The 19,401-nt window shown below is 39.9% G+C and overlaps 1 protein-coding gene across 1 annotated transcript in view; it reads right to left on the bottom strand.

Moving 5' to 3' along the window:
• LOC137616077 (toll-like receptor 2) overlaps window positions 1-19,401 on the bottom strand; it is a 163,931-nt gene that overhangs the window by 61,886 nt on the left and 82,644 nt on the right. The window contains exons 8-11 of the mRNA XM_068345787.1: window positions 18,399-18,629; window positions 17,823-17,972; window positions 10,720-10,913; window positions 10,290-10,510 (exon numbers count right to left, since the gene is read on the bottom strand). Of these exons, the coding sequence (XP_068201888.1) occupies window positions 10,290-10,510; window positions 10,720-10,913; window positions 17,823-17,972; window positions 18,399-18,629 (796 nt within the window). The remainder of the gene's footprint in view (window positions 1-10,289; window positions 10,511-10,719; window positions 10,914-17,822; window positions 17,973-18,398; window positions 18,630-19,401) is intronic.

Genomic DNA, 19,401 nt, shown 5'->3' with positions numbered 1-19,401 from the left:
GGTTTTCAAATCTACCTCTAAGGGTACCCCCATCTCAGCAGGGTATGATTATTCAGTCTTCTTAACCCTTCCCACCCTTCTCCCCTTTCCTAATTACATGCCGGTAGTTTTGGCAATTAGTGGGAAATTGTGGTTTCCAAGTCCACCTCTATGAGTACACTGTCTTAGAAAGGCATGACTTTTCAGTCTCCCCAACCATTCCCACCCTCTCCCCCTTTCCTAATTAGATGCCGGCAGTTTTGGCAATTAGTGGGAAATTGTGCTTTCCAAGTCTACCTCTAGGGTACCCCCATCTCAGAATGGAATGACTATTCAGTCTCCCCAACCCTTCCCACCTTCTCCCCCTCTCCTAATTACATGCCGACAGTTTTGGCAAATAGTGGGAGATTGTGGTTTCCAAATCTACCTCTAGGGGTACCCCTGTCTCAGCAAGGTATGGCTATTTAGTTTTCCAACCCTTTCCACCGTATCCCCCTTTCCTAATTACATGCCGACAGTTTTGGCAATTAGTGGGAAATTGTGGTTCCCAAGTCTACCTCTAGGGGTACCCCGTCTCAGAAGGATATGACTATTCAGTCTCCCCAATCCTTCACACCCTCTCCCCCTTTCCTAATTACATGCCAGCAGTTTCAGCAGTTAGTGGGAGATCATGGTTTTCAAATCTATTATTATTATTATTATTATTATTATTACTATCCAAGCTACAACCCTAGTTGGAAAAGCAAGATGCTATAAGCCCAGGGGCTCCAACAGGGAAAAATAGCTCAGTGAGGAAAGGAAATAAGGAAATAAATAAATGAAGAGAACAAATTAACAATAAATCATTCTAAAATAAGAAACAACGTCAAAACAGACATGTCATATAATAAACTATCAACAACATCAAAAACAAATATGTCATAAATAAACTATAAAAAGACTATGTCCGCCTGGTCAACAAAAAAGCATTTGCTCCAACTTTGAACTTTTGAAGTTCTACTGATTCAACCACCCGATTAGGGGTACCCCCGTCTCAGAAGGGTATGACTATTCTGTCTCCTCAACCCTACCCTTCCCATCCTCTCCCCCTTTTCTAATTACATGCCAACAATTTTGGCAATTAGTGGGAGATTGTGGTTTCTAAGTCTACCTCTAGGGGTCACCCCATCTTAGAAGGGTATGAGTATTCAGTCTCCCCAACCCTTCCCACCCTTTCCCCCTTTCCTAATTATATGTCGACAGTTTTGGCAATTAGTGGGAGATTGTGGTTTCCAAATCTACCTCTAGGGGTACCCCTGTCTCAGCAGGGTATGATTATTCAGTCTTCCCAACCCTACCCTTCCCGTCCTCTTCCCTTTTCCTAATTACAAGCCGATAGTTTTGGTAATTAGTGGGAGATTTTGTTTTCCAAGTCTACCTCTAGGGGTACTCCCGTCTCAGCAGGGTATGACTATTTACTCTCCCCAACCCTTCCCATGCTTTCTCCCTTTCCCAATTATATGCTGACAGTTTTGGCAATTAGTGGGAGATTGTGGTTTCCAAATCTACCTCTAGGGGTACCACCGTCTCAGAAGGGTATGACTATTCAGTCTCCCAAGCCCTTTCCACCTTCTCCTCTTTCCTAATTACATGCCGGTAGTTTTGGCAATTAGTGGGAAATTGTGGTTTCCAAGTCTACCTCTAGGGGTACCCCCGTTCCAGAAGGGTATGACTATTCAGTCTCCCCAACCATTCCCACCCTCTCCCCCTTTCCTAATTACATGCCGGCAGTTTTGGCAATTAGTTGGAAATTGTGGTTTCCAAGTCTAACTCTAGGGGTACCCCGTCTCAGAAGGGTATGACTATTCTGTCTCCCCCAACCCTTCCTACCCTCTCCCACTTTCCTAATTATATGCCGACAGTTTTGGCAATTAATGGGAGATTGTGGTTTCCAAGTCTACCTCTAGGGGTACCCCCATTCCAGAAGGGTATGACTATTCAGTCTCCCCAACCATTCCCACCCTCTCCCCCTTTCCTAATTATATGCTGACAATTGTGGCTATTATTAGGAGATTGTGGTTTCCAAGTCTAATTCTAGGGGTATCCCCGTCTCAGAAGGGTATGACTATTCAGTCTCCCCAACCTTTCCCACCCTCTCCCCTTTTCATAATTACATGCCGACAGTTTTGGCAATTAGTGGGAGATTGTGGTTTCCAAGTCTACTTCTAGGGGTACCCTGTCTCAAAAGGGTATGACCAATCCCTCTCCCCGTACCCAAGAGACGCCTCTCCCCCTAGCCAAGAGACGGGGCGAGACCAAGTAGACATGTCTAGAAATGCCGTTGAGCGTGGCATGCAATAATATATAAACAAACATGCAATACGCTGAAACAAATGTGTTTATTATAGATTCCAATCTGATTAAACCTATTTTTTGGGCTCAGGCCATGTCGTCCTGATGGTTCCTATTAGGTAGCTTTCTAGGGTATATTTGACTACAGTGATATTCCCAGAGAATTTTACCGTAAGGTATCCAGAATTCTAACTCCTGGAGCGAATATCCCTAAATAATCTCACAGGGATATCGCATAATATCTGAGGACGTATTCTTGACTCGTCACATAGCTATCTTCGCCCCGAACAGTATTAACGCTTCGAGGGGGAATAGTGACAAGAATCTGAAACGAGAATGAAAAGAGAGCCGCTCATAAGGCATCTCTCCTATTCCATTTCCAGTGTGTATCTGATGAAGGCGGTAGCGCCCTCTTTATTCCTTTTCGTGTAGCTCTACTACTCAGTGTTTTCCCTTGTGGTCTCTCGTTATTTTGGATTTTATTCAAAACTTTGATGACTTCTCCGGCCTCTTCTGCCTCTAGGAAGTTGAGTATTATCTTTACTATGTATAAATGTAAGCTCTTGTCATTTTTAATTATATCAAAAGGGATTTTAACGTAAAAAAAGAGCTGTTGCCTACCGGAGGCATCCTGGATGCTATCGCTCGCTCTTATGGGTCAGCTAGTTAGCTAGAGCGACGTTCCCGGTTTGTTACGCTTTAATAATTTTGCTATTTAGCTAGTCTAGAAATGCTTATATTGTTCGGTCAGTGTTAGCTCGGTTATTTCGACACGGGTCGAGGTACCGATCCTGCCTTTCGCGAGGCTTCGTAGCCTAGACGTCAGGCACTAGTACTTTCATGCATGGTACAAGTTTTTCCGAGTGTTATTTTATTGAAGCTATAGACAAATATTTTATACATGTAAGATATTGTTGAATGTTTTTTCCAAGATTGTATACGAGAGAGTTACGGTGATTAAGGTAATCGATTCTCATCTTACCTAGTCTAGTACTCTAGGTACAGTAGTATACTTTCGCACATCCCCAATTGTTCTTTTTCTCCTCTGGAGGCTAAGTTCAATCCCTCTCTCCCTCTGTAAGCCTTCGGCTTAATCCTAGTGGTTCTATCTGTATAATAATTCAGGTATAACTATTCTAGGATATGTCCTGACCTGATAACCAGAGTGACTGGTTTTTTGGGTTATGGCAGAACATCAGAGTTTCTAGTCTGTGGTCTGCGTCTTCCTAGCATAGAGAAAGAGTCTCCTTTGCTAGGTTAGGGGCGGACACAAGAAGCTTTGCTTCCCTATTCCATGTTGGAAGGATGATTCCTTCCTCTAGTGGCCTAGCAGACTGTCCTGTGTTGCTTTTCTCGGGCTGGAGAATGAGTTTTCTCTGTTGCCCGGCGAAATAACTTCACCTAACTTTGTTCTGGTTGGGAGGAGGTTAGCAAGTATTGCCAATCTTCCTCCCTAATAGACAACTCTTGGTTAGGATGAGCTTCCCTAATGGCTGAGTATGTCTCCTGCTAGAACGAAGTCTATAGGACCCTTATCCCTTCCCCACCTCTCTTTCTTTTATTTTCTTTTAGCCGCAGTCCTACTTCCGTACCTAGTATAGGTTAGGATGGAGGACAGGCTCAGCTCTCTGCCGACCGGGACTACGTGTCAGCCAGCAGAGACCCTTTATTCTTAGCAGAGTGAACCCCAGACCTCCCTTGGTCTCCCTTCCAAGTCCGTCGGTAGAGCTCGGCAGACTATGGATTCTTTGGAAGCCTGAATGTTACATTCTCCCCTTCCATAAGTTCACTCTTTCTGGATGGAAGGTCGTATGGCAATGCCGCCTTATAACCTTACATCCATACTGTTTCTCTGTCTATTATGTTGCACCCCTAACCCGGCTGCCAGCTTAACAGGCGACAGCCTGGCAGGTGGAGGTTCTCTGGTTCTTGGGTACTGTCGGCGGGCACGAGTTTTATTACCTTTGCCTGCCGGCAGGGGAAACACAGCCCGAATCTGCTGGCTACTACGATAGCGGCCGGCAGCCGGGTTTTAGTGTTTTCAGCCAGCGGTTGGCAATAATTGCCGCCCGGCACACAGTCGCGAATCAGTGGGCTGCCGCCTATCAGTTAAAGATAGTATATCTTCGATCTATAAAGGGGTACTTGCCGGCCAACACAATAGCATGCGATGTACAGTAGTTGCTATATTCGTAGTGTAGTACACACTGCATTAGTAGAAATTGCTGTACAGAGTTTGTGATAACACTAAAGTTCTTCATCATACTTAATGTTATCTTGTACAGCCTTTTGTTGAGACCGTACTTTATATAGAAAGTGAGTTCTTTCTGTATTCTTTCAATCCCATATATTAAAACTACTCATTAAACATAAGGTATTCTGGTATAGAATTAACCTTGGTTTTAATATTTTGGGAGGTTACAGCAATTGACTGAACAGGAAATACAACTATGTGTCTTTCCTTCTTTCTTTTATAGCTTTTCTATATAAGCTAAATGTTTCAATATAAGTGGAAAGCCTTCACTTGATACTCATGGATTTTTTTTCTCTTTACAGGAGGACCATCCGAAGTGCGGGAGTGTGTTCTGTAATGTCCGCAGTAAGAACTTCTGTGGACATCAATATTGCAGGAGGCAAGCAGAATGCGCAGCCTCCAGAGGTGTTCTCCGCTATTGGGACTCTCAGGTTTGTACAGTTAGTTCTAACCTGATTACTGAGGCTTTTGACGACCCTAAGTCAACGGAGTCAAGGGATGCTGCCAGGGAAACGTTACGATCCTGGGTGAGGGGTTTTCAGAAAAACACCTCAGGTCCCTACCTTCCAAATGAGAAGATGAAGGCCTACCTTTTCACTCAAGCATCGGCTGATGTAATCATCCCCCAGCCTCAGGTGGAGATACCAATTGCCCTGAATCCGGTAGATTCTGAAGTCTCAGCCGCCCTTCAAGACATCCAAGTGGACGATAGGATGCTGGAGGTGTCGGATTCTACTGAGAAGGACCTTCTAGGAAAAGGTCAGGAGAAGGAGCTGTTTCAGACTCCTCAAGTAGAAGAGCAAGAAATCGACGAAGTGTCGGTTACGTCGGTTCCGGACCCAGAACCGGTTCCTTCTACATCGTCTGCTATCCCAGATGAACTGGGAAGGACTCTTTCTTCCATTGTTGAGATGATCCAACAAATTCAAAGGAAGAATGATGAGAAGGAAGCTGCAATGAAACTGGAGTCACGTAGACTTGCAGCACCACGTGGGCCCCAGAAGCGGCTCACCGTGAAGGATCTTCCCTTGTGCTCGAATACCAATCCTTGGAGTTATGCCGAACACATGCCATTGACAACCGGGGAGATCGTGATCTCAGAAAAGTTGGGTGCCATTCCCCTGAAAGAAGTGGAATTTTGGCCCAACAAAGATTTTTATCTGGACTGCTATGCCCGTCTTAGGAAGGAGCCAGCCTTAAAGGAGGAGACGGAGCCGGAGGTCATAGTTTTTGACCATAGTAAAGTTCAGACGTTACTAACGAGCTCGATGAAAAAGAGGGGCTTCACTAACTTAAAGGTGCCCGCCTTGAGTAAGAAGCTTCCCTCCTTTGTGGCCTCTCCTACCAGAGCCTTTCCCTTCTTGGAAAAGGGATATAAGGCTGCCTTAAATGCGGTGGAGGCAGGGAAACCATACCACTCCTTGGAGGAGTGCAAGCCGTTATCTCTGACCTTGCCCTTGGACCAAGCAGACTGGAAGGACGTACACCTTATCTTCTCAGTCGGGAAACTGGAAGCTGATATTGCTGAGCGCCAGTTCGGTGAGGCGCTTCTAAAACTGTCGGAGGCTCTCTTGCGTAGAGAGCAAGAGACTAAGGAAAGACTTGCGGCATCGATGTCGTTGCAAACGACACTAGAAACGATGGCAAGTGACCCCAAGAACCAGGACATGTTCATGGTTGTGGCCAAAACCCATCTGGCCACAGTTACGAAGGATTTCTATAGCTTTATTAAAGCCTTGGTTGCGGTGAGGCACGAACCGAGGAAACTGATCTCCTCTCGTATTTGGGGTAAAGACCTCTTTCCCAATGAAGTGGTTAAAGAGGTAGTAGACAAAAGGCCTAGGCCATCCTCTCGCGAACGCAGCCGTCCATCAGTTACACCTAAAAGGGGTCCAAGTAGTAGCCTACTCGGATGATTGGCTGGTGTGGGCAGCATCCAGGACAGAATGCATGCAAGCTTCTAAGATAGTGATCCAGTTCCTGGAACATCTAGGATTCAAGATCAACATGAAAAAGTCTCGTCTTTCTCCAGCTCAAAAATTTTGGTGGTTGGGAATCCACTGGAATTTGGACTCACGTCAGCTTTCCATTCCTAGTAAGAAGAGGAAAGAAATAGCAGGATCTGTCAAGAGACTCTTGAAATCCAAACGGATATCAAGACGTGAACAGGAGAGAGTCCTAGGCTCTCTACAGTATGCTTCGATAACAGATCCAGTGCTAAGAGCACAGCTTACAGATGCAACAGGAGTCTCGAGAAAATATGCATCAAACGTGCTAGGAAATGGCACCTGTCAGCAGTTCACGTTCAAGAGTTCCGCAATGTGACAGCGGACGCTCTATCTAGGTTTACACCTATAGAGTCAGAATGGTCCCTTGACGCAGGATCGTTCTCCTTCATCTCGAGTCAAGTCCCAGAGCTGCAGATAGACCTCTTTGCGACGAAAGACAACAAGAAAATATTTCGTTACGTGTCCCCTTACGAGGATCCGTTAGCGGAGGCAGTGGACGCTATGTCCCTGGGCTGGATCAGATGGTCCTGTATATATCTGTTCCCTCCGCACACCTCCTTTTGAAGGTCCTCGATATGCTGAGATCCTTCAAAGGGAAAGCTGCAATTTGTGGCCCACAAGTGGCCAAATAGCGTGTGGTTCCCTCTGGCATTGGAACTACGATTAAAATTCGTTCCTCTACCGGATCCATCCCTGTCACAGCGAGTACAGAAGTCGACTGTCTTCGCTACATCACAGAAAACACGGAACCTACATCTCATGATTTTCTCTCCTTAACGATGAGAAATAGATTCGGTGTTTAAAAGTCGGTTTAGACTTTTGGAGGAAACCAGAAGACATTATGAGACTTCAGGGAAGAAATAGCTATCCTTTGTCAAGGCGAAGCAACTGAAAGAAATCCCGACAGATTCCTATATATCATTCTTCAATCACCTTCATAAGCAAGGTTTAGCAGCCTACACAATTCTATTGTTCAAGCCTGCCTTGACAAGTTAGATACCATATGCCTTACAGGTCGACCTTTCTAACGACGTTCTTAATGAACTAGCCCTTCAGCGCTTCCAAAGACCGTTTGCTTGGTCATTAGATATGATTCCTCATTGTGTATAAATAATGAACAATGAGGAATGTGCTTAGAAGGTTTTGAATTTAAGTCATATTTCTGTTTGTACTCGCCTTGGGGGCCAGAATTAGTGAATAGTGGCTCTCTCTACAGAGGAACGCCACGTCCAGTTCTTGGAGGGAGAACTGAATCTATTTCCAGACCCAACGTTTCTTACCAGGAACAAGCTACCCAGCAACAGGTGGGGTCCCTAGAGAATCTGCCCTCTGGAGGAAGATGCATCTCTATGTCCAGTGGAGTGCCTAAGGGTCTATCTTCATGGAACTTCAGACTTTATGGGAGGACAGCTGTTCAGAAGAGAAACCCTGGGTTCAAAGTTATCTATAACTAAGGGCGAAATTCACCCGTGTTATTCGCAGAACGGATCCAGACAGTACACCCGTTAGTCATGATCCGAGGAAAGTTGCCTCCTCCATAAAATTTCTTTAATTATATGGACTTTGAACATCCTTATTTGCACACCGGCTGGTAGTCATCCAAGGCATTCTTTATGCACTATGCGAACCAAGTGGAGCAACTTACGAGATCTGTAGTAGCAGCAGGTAGAATTCTTTAACCTTCTGTTTTAAGTCTGCGAGGAACAGTGTCATTAATTTGGGACGATTAATTAAGAGGGTGCGCGTGTAGTCACTGTATGTTACTACACGCTGAGCGATAGGCCACGAAAGTGTCCTTACGAACTGTTCCATTGACGTCGGTAATCTATAGCATAATACGGACACTTGTGCCAAGCGTTTTTTACGCTAGTGTATGTAAACAGTATACAGACTATATCATTATTATTAATAATTCTATTGAAGTGGCAAATCTGTTTCCTAGTAGGTGAAACAATATTTTCTGTTGACTGTTTTTCTTTATGCTTTTACGCATATCATCCACATTATATAAATTTTATAGATGTGATCTGATATGTTCGTTTATTAAATTTTAATAAACTATTTCATAATGAACCCTGCGTCTTTTCGCCCACACTCATTTTATTAGAAATGTACTGAGCATTAAGATTAAAATATGGATATTTTTATCATGGTATTTCTTTTGAGACTGTTCCCTGATTCAAGCAAAAGTCCACTCACTCTAACCCTTCCTTGGAAGGGTTGACGTGGTACCCTAACGGGTTGGTGGCAGAGGCAAAATTTGTTTCTATGTGGATACAACCATTATCCAATAGTTACTAAGAGTGGTCACTTTGGGGAAGGTGTCACAAATTCATTCTGTCTTTGGCGACTCTTATACAAACTTTGCTTTATAATGTATAGAGCGAGACCACTATACAAGCTTGTCATTTTGTCATCCATAAGTTTTTATGTACTCCTCGAGACTTTTCCAGAGTCTAGTATGACTCATCCCTGTAGGGGGCAGGAAGCACTAACATTGTTCAAGCTTAGATGAAATGATGTATGACGGTAACATCATAGGTCTCTAGGTCTAGACAGACCAGGAAAATTCTTTCTTGAGAGTACAGCACTGATTGGGAATCCACAGATACAATTATGCTCTCGTAAACTTCCATCAGGACGACATGGCCTGAGCCCAAAAAACGGATTTTGAGCGAAGCAAAAAATCTATTTTTGGGTGAGGTAGCCATGTCGTCCTGATGGACCCGCCCTTCCTTTTATTGTAAAAGGGCTTTATGACCCCTCCCTATAATACAGTATCTGTACCAACTCATATATCTCTACAAGGAATAAAGAGGCCGCTACCGCCTTCATAAGATACACAATGGAAACGGAATTGGAGAGATGCCTTATGGGCGGCTCTCTTTTCATTCTCGTTTCAGATTCTTGTCACTATTCCCCCTCGAAGCGTTAATACTGTTCGGGGCGAAGATAGCTATGTGACCTGTCAAGAATACGTCCTCTGATATTATGCGATATCCCTGTGAGATTATTTAGGGATATTCGCTCCAGGAGTTAGAATTCTGGATACCTTACGGTAAAATTCTCTGGGAATATCACTGTAGTCAAATATACCCTAGAAAGCTACTTAACAGGAACTTCCATCAGGACGACATGGCTACCTCACCCCAAAAATAGATTTTTAGCTTCGCTCAAAATCCGTTTATTTTTAAGGTAATGGGAATAAAAAAATAGCCTCTCTAAAAGGAGAATCAAATGGCACGGGGACAATATTATATAAATCTACCATGGACATGAGTCATGGTATGATAATAAAACAATCTCCAATAGATTTAGTAGATTTGAGAGTAAAGCCCTCAGAAGGATATTGGGAGTTAACTGGCAGGACAGGATTAGAAATCAAACTATAAGAGAGATTACCCAAGTGCCATATGTGGATGAAATCATGATGGGGGGTAGATGGAGATGGTTTGGACATGCTCTTCACACTCCCTAAGAGAGATTAGTTCACCAAACGTTCAGCTGGGCTCTACCAGGCACAAGAAGAGTTGGAGGACCCAGGCCTACAAGGCTGAGGATTATGAAGCGCAAAGTAGGAGATGATGAAAGGATTTTAATGCTAAAGATAGAGACGACTGGCGAAATCTAACAGAGGCCCTTTGCGTCAATAGGTGTAGGAGATGATGATGATGATGAAATATCTAGGTAAAAAAAAAAAAAAAAACTTTACTCACTTATTGTTCATGAGATCATGATCTGAAATATAGATCCTCAAGCCTTGTGGAATTGAAGCTTCTGGTAGAAATGATGTGGGACATTTAGAGACATACAATTTTTGGAGAACTGGATATTTTGCAACTTGTAGTACGTTTATATCTGCGATCTCATTTCCTGTCAGGTTCAACTCCTTAAGATTTAGCATGGAGTTATCGCAAACTGGTGCAAATTTTTCGATCTGTAACAGAAATGAATAGTTGAAAATTAATAAAAAAAAAAAAAAAAAAAAAAAAAAAAAACATTAAGATTAAAAACCCACAGATATTAGCAAGCTGTATTTTACACTTTTCCATTATTTACAATGGAGTATATTAAGAAATATGTTCAAAACTTGACTTCTAAAGAAAATATAAATCTGAAGAAAGCATATGCATCGGATATATTTACCCGATTCCTTGAAAGGTCGAGATAACGCACAGGCGACAACAACGAGCAACCACTTTTCGTATAGGTTTGAAGGACGTTGTCGTTCAAGATTATTTTTTCCATATTTAAAGGGAAACAACACGTCTTAGTTATGCTATTTGTTTCTGTTTCTGGAGCTGAACATTGGCATTTTCCTTTCATTGTATCAACGGAAACTGTTTGGGTTTAAAATAAAAATAAATTTCATCGGTTACGAAAAAGTACCTTACATCTAGAGTATTATCATTATCACTAGCAAAGTTACAGTCCTAGTTGGACAAGCAGGTTGCTATAAGCTCAAGGCCTCCATCAAGGAAAAATAGCCCAGTGAGGAAAGGAAATAAGTAAATAAATAAATTACGCTAGAAGTAATGAACAATTAAAATAAGATGTTTTAAGAAAAGTAACATTGAAATAGATCTTTCATATATAAACTTTAAAGAGATACTTAGGTCAGCCTGTTCAACATGAAAAAAACATTCGCTGCAAGTTTGAACTTTTCAAGTTCCACTGATAACTAGTATTACGAGCAGCATGGTGTTGTCTGGGCATATCTGAACAAAGGATTGTCAGTATTATGAAAAATATATTGCAACATGAATGAATAACCAGGAGAATGACAATACCAGAGATTAATATCTAGATCAGGAATAAGAAGTTTAACATATCATAAGTTCTTGTCCAACTATTATTATTATTATTATTATTATTATTATTATTATTATTATTATTATTATTATTATTATTATTATTATTATTATTATTATTGTTTTTAGCTAAGCTACAACCTTAATTGGAAAAGCAGTATGTTATAAGGCAAAGGGCTCTGACATTGAAAAAATAGCCCAGTGGATAAAGGAAACGAGGAAATTAATAAACTAAAAGAGTAGTAATGGACGATTAAAATGAACTATTTCAAGATCAGTAACAACATTGAAATAGATCTTTCAAATATTATTATACAAACTTAAAACAACAGGAGACAAGAAATAAGACAATGGTTCCCAGTGTACCCTCAAGCAAAACTGTACTCAAAGGCAGTGGAAAACCCTGTTAGAGATAACATGGCACTACCCAAGACTAGAGTACAATAGTTTAATTTTGGAGTGTCCTTCTAGGAGAGGTGCTGATCATAGCCAAAGAGTCTCTTCTACACTTACCAAGAGGAAAGTAACCACGGGAAATTACAGTGCAGTAGTTACCCCCTTGAGCGAAGAGGAATTGTTTGGTAATCTCAGGGCTATCAGGTGTAGAAGGACCGAGGAGAATATGAAAAGAATAGGCTAGAGTATTCGCTGTATGTGTAGGCAAAGTAAAAATGAGCCTTAACAAGAGAGAGGGATCCAATGTAGTATTGACTGGCCAAGGAAAGATGAGATTCAGCAGCTGAATAACAGACAGGAGAAAAAAATACTTGAAACAAGGCAGAATGAAAGAATTAAAACCTTTCCGGATCACTGAAAACCTTAAAAGACTTTCAATAAGCCAATCTCTATTTTGCAATTGAAACAAACAGACCGAATGTGTTATCAAAAGTAAATTTTCTATCAAGATTCGCAGATAAGATTTTAATAGTCGTATAGTGTTGAAGAAAAATTATCAATGCTGAGGTCTGGAGGTTGAGGAGCCCCTGTCTTCGACCTTCTAAACCCATGCTTTGAGTTTCGTTACGGTTTAACTTCATGCCCCATAATTTGCACCAAACACTAATTTCAGCTAGGTCTCTATTAAAGGATTCAGCAACCTCACATCTACATTAAGGAGAGGGAATTGAAGCAAAGAGAGTAGCATCATCTGCATATGCAACGAGGTTGTTTTATAGGTCAAACAACATACCATATGCATATAGCATATAGTATTGAAAGTAATGAGCCAAGAACATTACCCTGAGGAAAACCAGATATCACATTCCTATACTCACTATGGTGCCCATCAACAACAACTCTTTTCTATCTATTACCCTTCCAAAGATGATAGGCCTCCTGCTTTTCCATATAAGCACATCTGAAATCCTCACTGAGCCAAGGTTTGTCTTTTATTCAGTACTTTAGCATATATAAACAATGTTGACCACATTCTCATTCAAAAGAACAACAGGCTCAACATTTTTACACAATTGTGACTAATTATATTTCGCAAGATCATTCCAGTCTGCTTGAGATTTTATATAGACCTTACATAAGTATGACACATTAAGGATAGGCTTCCCAGTCTTAACGACTAACAAAATTAGGGCATAATTAGATGTTATAACACCAGGGGAGTAGGTGTATACTAGATCCAAGCAGTTACCAAACATGTGAGTAGCTTCACTTATGATTTGCTCACAGCCTGTTTCAGAGGTAAAGACCAAGTCTCTTGAGCCATGGCGATCAGTAGGAGAAAAATAATTTAACCACTCCCTATGGTAAGCGTTGAAATCATCAACAAGAACAAAAGAGGCCTTTCTATCATCATCTTGTATCTTAGCCATAATGGTTAGAAGACAATCAAAGCTAGAAATATCCAAGTCTGGATTCCAGTAGACCAAAAATAAATAGAAGTTGTTATGCCTGCTACAAACTTTTACTACTTGAATCTCATGACCTCCACATTCACAGCAGGACTTATGAGAAGCAGGGCACTCAGTCCTAATTTAAACTGCCATTCCTCTTGCCCTGGGAATGCTATCCCCTTTAATAATCATTGGTTTTTCAAAACTTGGAATAAGAAGCTCAGATGAGTGTTTCATTTGGGAAACCAGTGTCTGAACATATAAGAATATTATACTGTCTGGATGCATCTGTAAGGTCTTGAAAATTGGCATGCAATTTAAGAATATTGCAATACAGTAGATGACACTGGAGAAGTCTAGAATCTTCTGTTCCTGAATTTTGCTCAATGTCTCCTGACATGATAAGAATTAAAAGCAATAAAAAGATTTTTCATACTGAAAAACAAACTTAATAATGATAACAACAACAATATGTACAGAAATATATATGTAAAGTGACTGATACAACCCATAGACTAAAGATAAAAGGTCGGTTACAATTGGTCAACATGGCGGAGCCGACACAACATGCAAGGCTAAGTACTTTCCAGAATAGCCACTTCAACTGAATGGAGGACATTTACGGATGGTTTTGTAAATGAATACTTGCGAGGAAACAAATACACATCCAGAATAGCCACTTCAACTGAATGGAGGACATTTACAGATGGTTTTGAAAATGAATACTTGCGAGGAAAACAAAGACACAGATAAGGAAAAGGCACCCTCTTGATAAACCGCCAGGCATCCATGACCCATTTGATTAGCCTGCCCAACACACTATTAAAAAAAAAAGAGGAAGAGAAAACAGCCAGATTAGTAGAATCATATTAAAAAAAGGAAAAAAAAATGTGTTGTTAATCCCTACCTCCAAACCTAACTCGGTTATATTTACACAATAGAAAAACCAATGATAAAAACGGATTTTGACGTAGGAAAAAATCTAGTTTTGGGCTCGAGCCATGTCGTCCTGATGGAAGTTCCCTTCGGCAGCTTCCTACTGTATAATATTTCTGCAAGTGATATTATAAGAGAAGTACAGTCAGGTATCACGGGGTTCTAACTACCGGAACGACTATCCAAAGATATTGTTTATAATCAGCTACTAGCAGTTGTATGTCAAAGGCTGTGGTAGTAATTTTTGTGATATCATCCACCAGTTTTAAATGGCATCTGCATAATTATACAGCAAGAAACCCGCATTAAAATATTGATGGTGTAACTGGTTTATGGATAATACAAGAGACACCATAATTACTTTCATCCGATAATGATATTGAAAGTTAAGACTTATGGCCGTGAATGCTTCATATAGTAAAATGGCTGCCAGTGGTATTCAAAGCTTTGCTTGTGGGTAGTAGAAAGCTTTACGAATGAGAAATACTTTACTTACTTTACTTTGACGGCTGCTTTACCGGTCCCATACAGCAGGGGAACCCCACTCTCTACAGGACCTCCACTGTCGTTTTACCTTGTTTGTTCAGAGTAATTAAACATTCCATATCACGCATTGTTCATTTACTGTTAAGTCGTCACTGTTACATGACTGAAGAAATAAGAAAGTCTTCAGTTTCCTCTTGAAAGACTTAATGTCTTCAGTCATTCGGATGTCTCGTGGGAGCTTATTATAGTCTCGGGGTCGCATATTTAAAGGCTCTGGAGCCTACAATAGACATATATCGAGGTTCCAATACTCTGAAACCATCTGTAACTATTCTCTTGTCAACACGATTTGTTGGCTGCCTTATATGTAGCAATTCTCTCAAGTATTTTGGACGACCAGTTCTGATAACTTGGTGGATTATTGTACATATTTCAAATTTAATTCTCGCTTTTATCGGCAGCCAGTGTTAATCAAGTATAGGGGTGATCCCTTCTCTGGGTGGGACACCTTTTATCAGTCTTGCTCCTCTGCTTATTATGATCTGTAATTTATTACGTTGCACTTTTGGTAAATTGTAATAGATGGAGTTGCAGTAGTCAATCCTGGTAATAACACAGTTTATCACAAATTTCTTTACAGAATTTTCATCCAGGTACTTTTTTATAAACGCAATATTTCTTAGATGATAACCAACAGTTTTTACGGCATTATTTATTTGGGCATTGAGAGACAAGTTACAGCCAAGAAATACACCTAGATCTCGAGATTTACTACATATCGGCAATAAGTAATTATGTTCATTTGAATATCACCCAAGCTTCTCACGCTGTTTCTCTTACCCACCGCCATGAACTCAGTTTTGTTCTCATCTAATTTTAGTTGTTTAAATGTCATCCATTCACTAACACTATCAAAAATTCGGTTTAGAGTTTCAGTAGTGTCATCTATATCATTTATGGAGAAGTAAAATTGTGTGTCATTCACATATGGTTTGAACTTCTCACCGTGCGTTTATTGTATTTTCGATAGACCAATAGAATAGATGCAGAATAAGATTGGGCCAAGTACACTCCCCTGGGGTACCCCTTTGTTTAAGGGTTCATATGATGAATAAGAGTCTCCAATTTGAAGACAGTAATTCCTACCAACCAAGTACTGTAGTCTTTTAGGTAGAGAGCTTGATCTTCAACGCCGATGGACCGTAGATCATTTAGTAGAAGTTCATGCACACCAGTATCAAAAGCAGCACTGAGATCGAGTATAATTAAAATACCACAGTCATTTTCATCCATAATGATCAGAAAATTTAAACAGTTTCAAGGCCAATCAATAAATCTTACAGGCCAGTCATATTTGTGAATGGTAGTTACATTGACATTCCTTATTCAGTGATCCTTTTGTTAACATTCATGCCCATCTTAAGATATATACCACCAAATGAACAATTAGCCTAGAAATCCCTTCGCTGTTCTTCCATTGTAGTGCAGTTCCATAACACAATAAAATTATCATCTGAATATTGTAAAACATTAAAAACTAGGGTATGCAAAGTCATCATATAGATAATGCCATTATAGGTAATATGGTATTATAATTATCATCATTATATGCAAATCTACAATCCTACTTGAAAATCCAGGATGCTATTAGACGGAGGGATCCAACAGGGAAAAATAGCCCAGTGAGGATAAGAAATAGAGAAAATTATATTGAAAGTAATGAGCAAAGAATATAAAAAATGTTAAGATCAGCAACAACGTTAAAACAGATCTGCCACATATAAACTATGAGAGAGACTTATGTCAAACCTTTTCAACATGAAAACACATTCGCTGCTAGATTGAACTTCTCAAGTTCCACCGGTTCAATGGCCTGATTACAAAGATCATTCCACAATCTGGTCATAGATGGAATAAAACTTCTTGAATACTGAAACGCATGATTCTCTACATGCTATTTTCCCAATGCCATACCCTGGCCTATATCCGACATTGACTTAGGATATGAGAGTAGGGCAGGAGTTAATACTACACGATTTCAAACATATAGGAAGAGAAATGAAGCTTGAAAAAATAGCCTCCATTCCTCAACAAGTAAATAACAACATTAAATGCAAATCTTCAAAACTTGTGAATATAGATATTATAAGGACAGTTAAGACTTCGCACTTCTTGTAAGAGGAAGGATGAAAAGAAAATTATTTCCTAAAAGAAATTATATAAATATAAACGAAAAACAAAAATCTGAATTATTGAGGCAACCAATTTTCAATGTCTAGTTAATTTTAGAAACATTGTTCAATACTTCAGATATGTTTTCTTTTTAATGCAATAAACGTCAAAGACGATTTCCTAGATGCCAATTAGATACCAAAGAATCCTAGGAAAAAAAATATTGTTTTCTGAAAACATTGAGAGCTGTAAATCTATTTTTGTATTCTTCCTAATACTCCGGACCATGAAGAAAACTTGTAAAACGTTGATTGTAATCTACCACTAGAGTTATGGGGTCCTTTGACTGGTCAGATAGTACTACATTGGACCCTTCCCTCTCGTTACGGTTTTTTTCAATTTGCCTACACAGACACCGAATAGTCTGGCCTATTCTTTACAGATTCTCCTCTGTCCTCATACACCTGACAACACTGAGATTGCCAAATAATTCTTCTTCACCCAAGGGGTTAACTACTGCACTCTAATTGTTCAGTGGCTATTTTCCTCTTGGTAAGGGTAGAAGAGACTCTTCAGCTATTGTAAGCAGCTCTTCTAGGAGAAGGACACTCCAAAATCAAACCATTGGTCTCTAGTCTTGGGTAATGCCATAGCCTCTATACCATGGTCTTCCACTGTCTTGGGTTATAACTCTTGCTTGAGGGTACACTCGGGCACACTCTTCTATCTAGTTTCTCTTCCTCTTGTTTTGTTAAAGTTTTTTAGTTTATATAGGATATATCTATTTTGATGTTGTTACTATTTTTAAAATATTTTATTTTTCCTTATTTTCTTTCCTCACTGGGCTATTTTCCCTGTTGGGGACCCTGGGCTTATAGCATCATGCTTTTCCAACTAGAGTTGTAGCTTAGCATTTAATAATAATAATAATAATAATAATAATAATAATCATAATTGATGAAGAAAATATTATCAAACATAAGGACATCATACTTACAGATTTGAAAGAGACTATTGTAACCCACGTTAAGACTTTTAAGTTTGCACCAAACTGGAGATTGGATGCCTTCAAGGGTAGTTAAATTGTTGTTTTGCAAGAGAAGAACCTCAGCCCAGGAAGGTGCAACATAAGGTATAACTGTAAGACCTAAATAAAGGACGAATTTGAAATTATCATGATTAGGACACTCTCAGGCATTTGGGTAGTTATGATAATTTTAACCTATTATTTTCCCATCATAAATGAATTGATTAGAGGAAAACATATTGTCAAAAGATACATTAATTTTATAAAGTAACAAATTATGTTTGTCTTTATAAATTCAATATTTCTATTCATGAGTATGTAAATCAATCAATCTCTGTCTCTCTCTCTCTCTCTCTCTCTCTCTCTCTCTCTCTCTCTCTCTCTCTCTCTCTCTCTCTCTCTCTCAACAAAAATGAATATTCAATTTGATATCAAGAAAATACCATGTTACTGGCATTTCACCAAAATTCAAGTTATACATTTGTAAACCAATGAAAAACGGTAAAAGAAATCGATTGCTCTCCCCAATTTAAAATCCTCCATTACCTAAATTCGTGCAATCAACAGTCTTCGTCTTGCTATTGCACCGGCATCCCGGAGGACACGATGTTTCCTGGCAATTGGATAAGGCATTTAACTCTCTGAAAGAAAGCTCTTTCTCTTCCTCATCAAATACGACAACGTGGTAGCCTTCTTCCCCAATCTTTTTTAACGACTTTAGAAAATTCCAAAGGTGAAACGTTTGGCAGTTTCCGCTAGCTTTTCCAAAGTCATTTCCTGCGAAGAATTAATGATTAAAAATATGGAATTTTCATAATGAAATTGATATGAATAAACATCAACTTGGGATAACTTATCTAGCCCTGAATTCCAAATAACGTCCCAAATTTATTTACGATATTGGCAACTATGACACAACCTATTCTGTACTGCATTTGATAGCATTGATGACTGAGCCGAGAGTTCACACACCTCAGTTGTATAATACCATAAGTGGGGAAGGATCGGTGGGAATATCTAATTATTATCTAGGTAAGTATTGTTACTAATCTTATTAATAAACATTACCTTAGGAAAATTTATCTTGCCGGTTTATCAACACTGGTTAGAGATCTGGTAGAATTTCCTTTTTTGACAGAATAGGAAGAATAAACAATGATTAAATAAAGAAAGAAAACAGTGAACTTAAACCTAATTAATTCTTACCTGACTCACTGTGAACTACAACCGGGAAGGCCAAAGGAGAATTGAAGGCGGGTCCAAACAGTGACTAGCTGCATACCAACCCCAAATGTGAAGAACAATCCTGACTATGAATAGAAAAGCGCCAAAAGAAGACAGACTTGTCCCCAAAAAGAGACCTTTTGGAAACATGCCAGACGATGACCGAAGAGAAAGTGAACAGCTCTCCTCTGGTGAACAAGTAAGCCTTTATAAGACTTGAAAGCAACTCCAAATAAAGTCAGTGAAATCCTTCTTCATAATTTCCACAGAAAAACCGAAAGCTACCAAATGGAAACAAAATATCTAGCCTGTCTTGACGAAAAGG

The sequence above is a fragment of the Palaemon carinicauda genome, chromosome 1, assembly GCF_036898095.1.
Source record: "Palaemon carinicauda isolate YSFRI2023 chromosome 1, ASM3689809v2, whole genome shotgun sequence".
Classification (NCBI taxonomy): Eukaryota; Metazoa; Arthropoda; class Malacostraca; order Decapoda; family Palaemonidae; genus Palaemon; species Palaemon carinicauda.
Note: the sequence above shows the minus strand (reverse complement) of the source record. Positions and strands in the feature narration are given on the sequence as shown.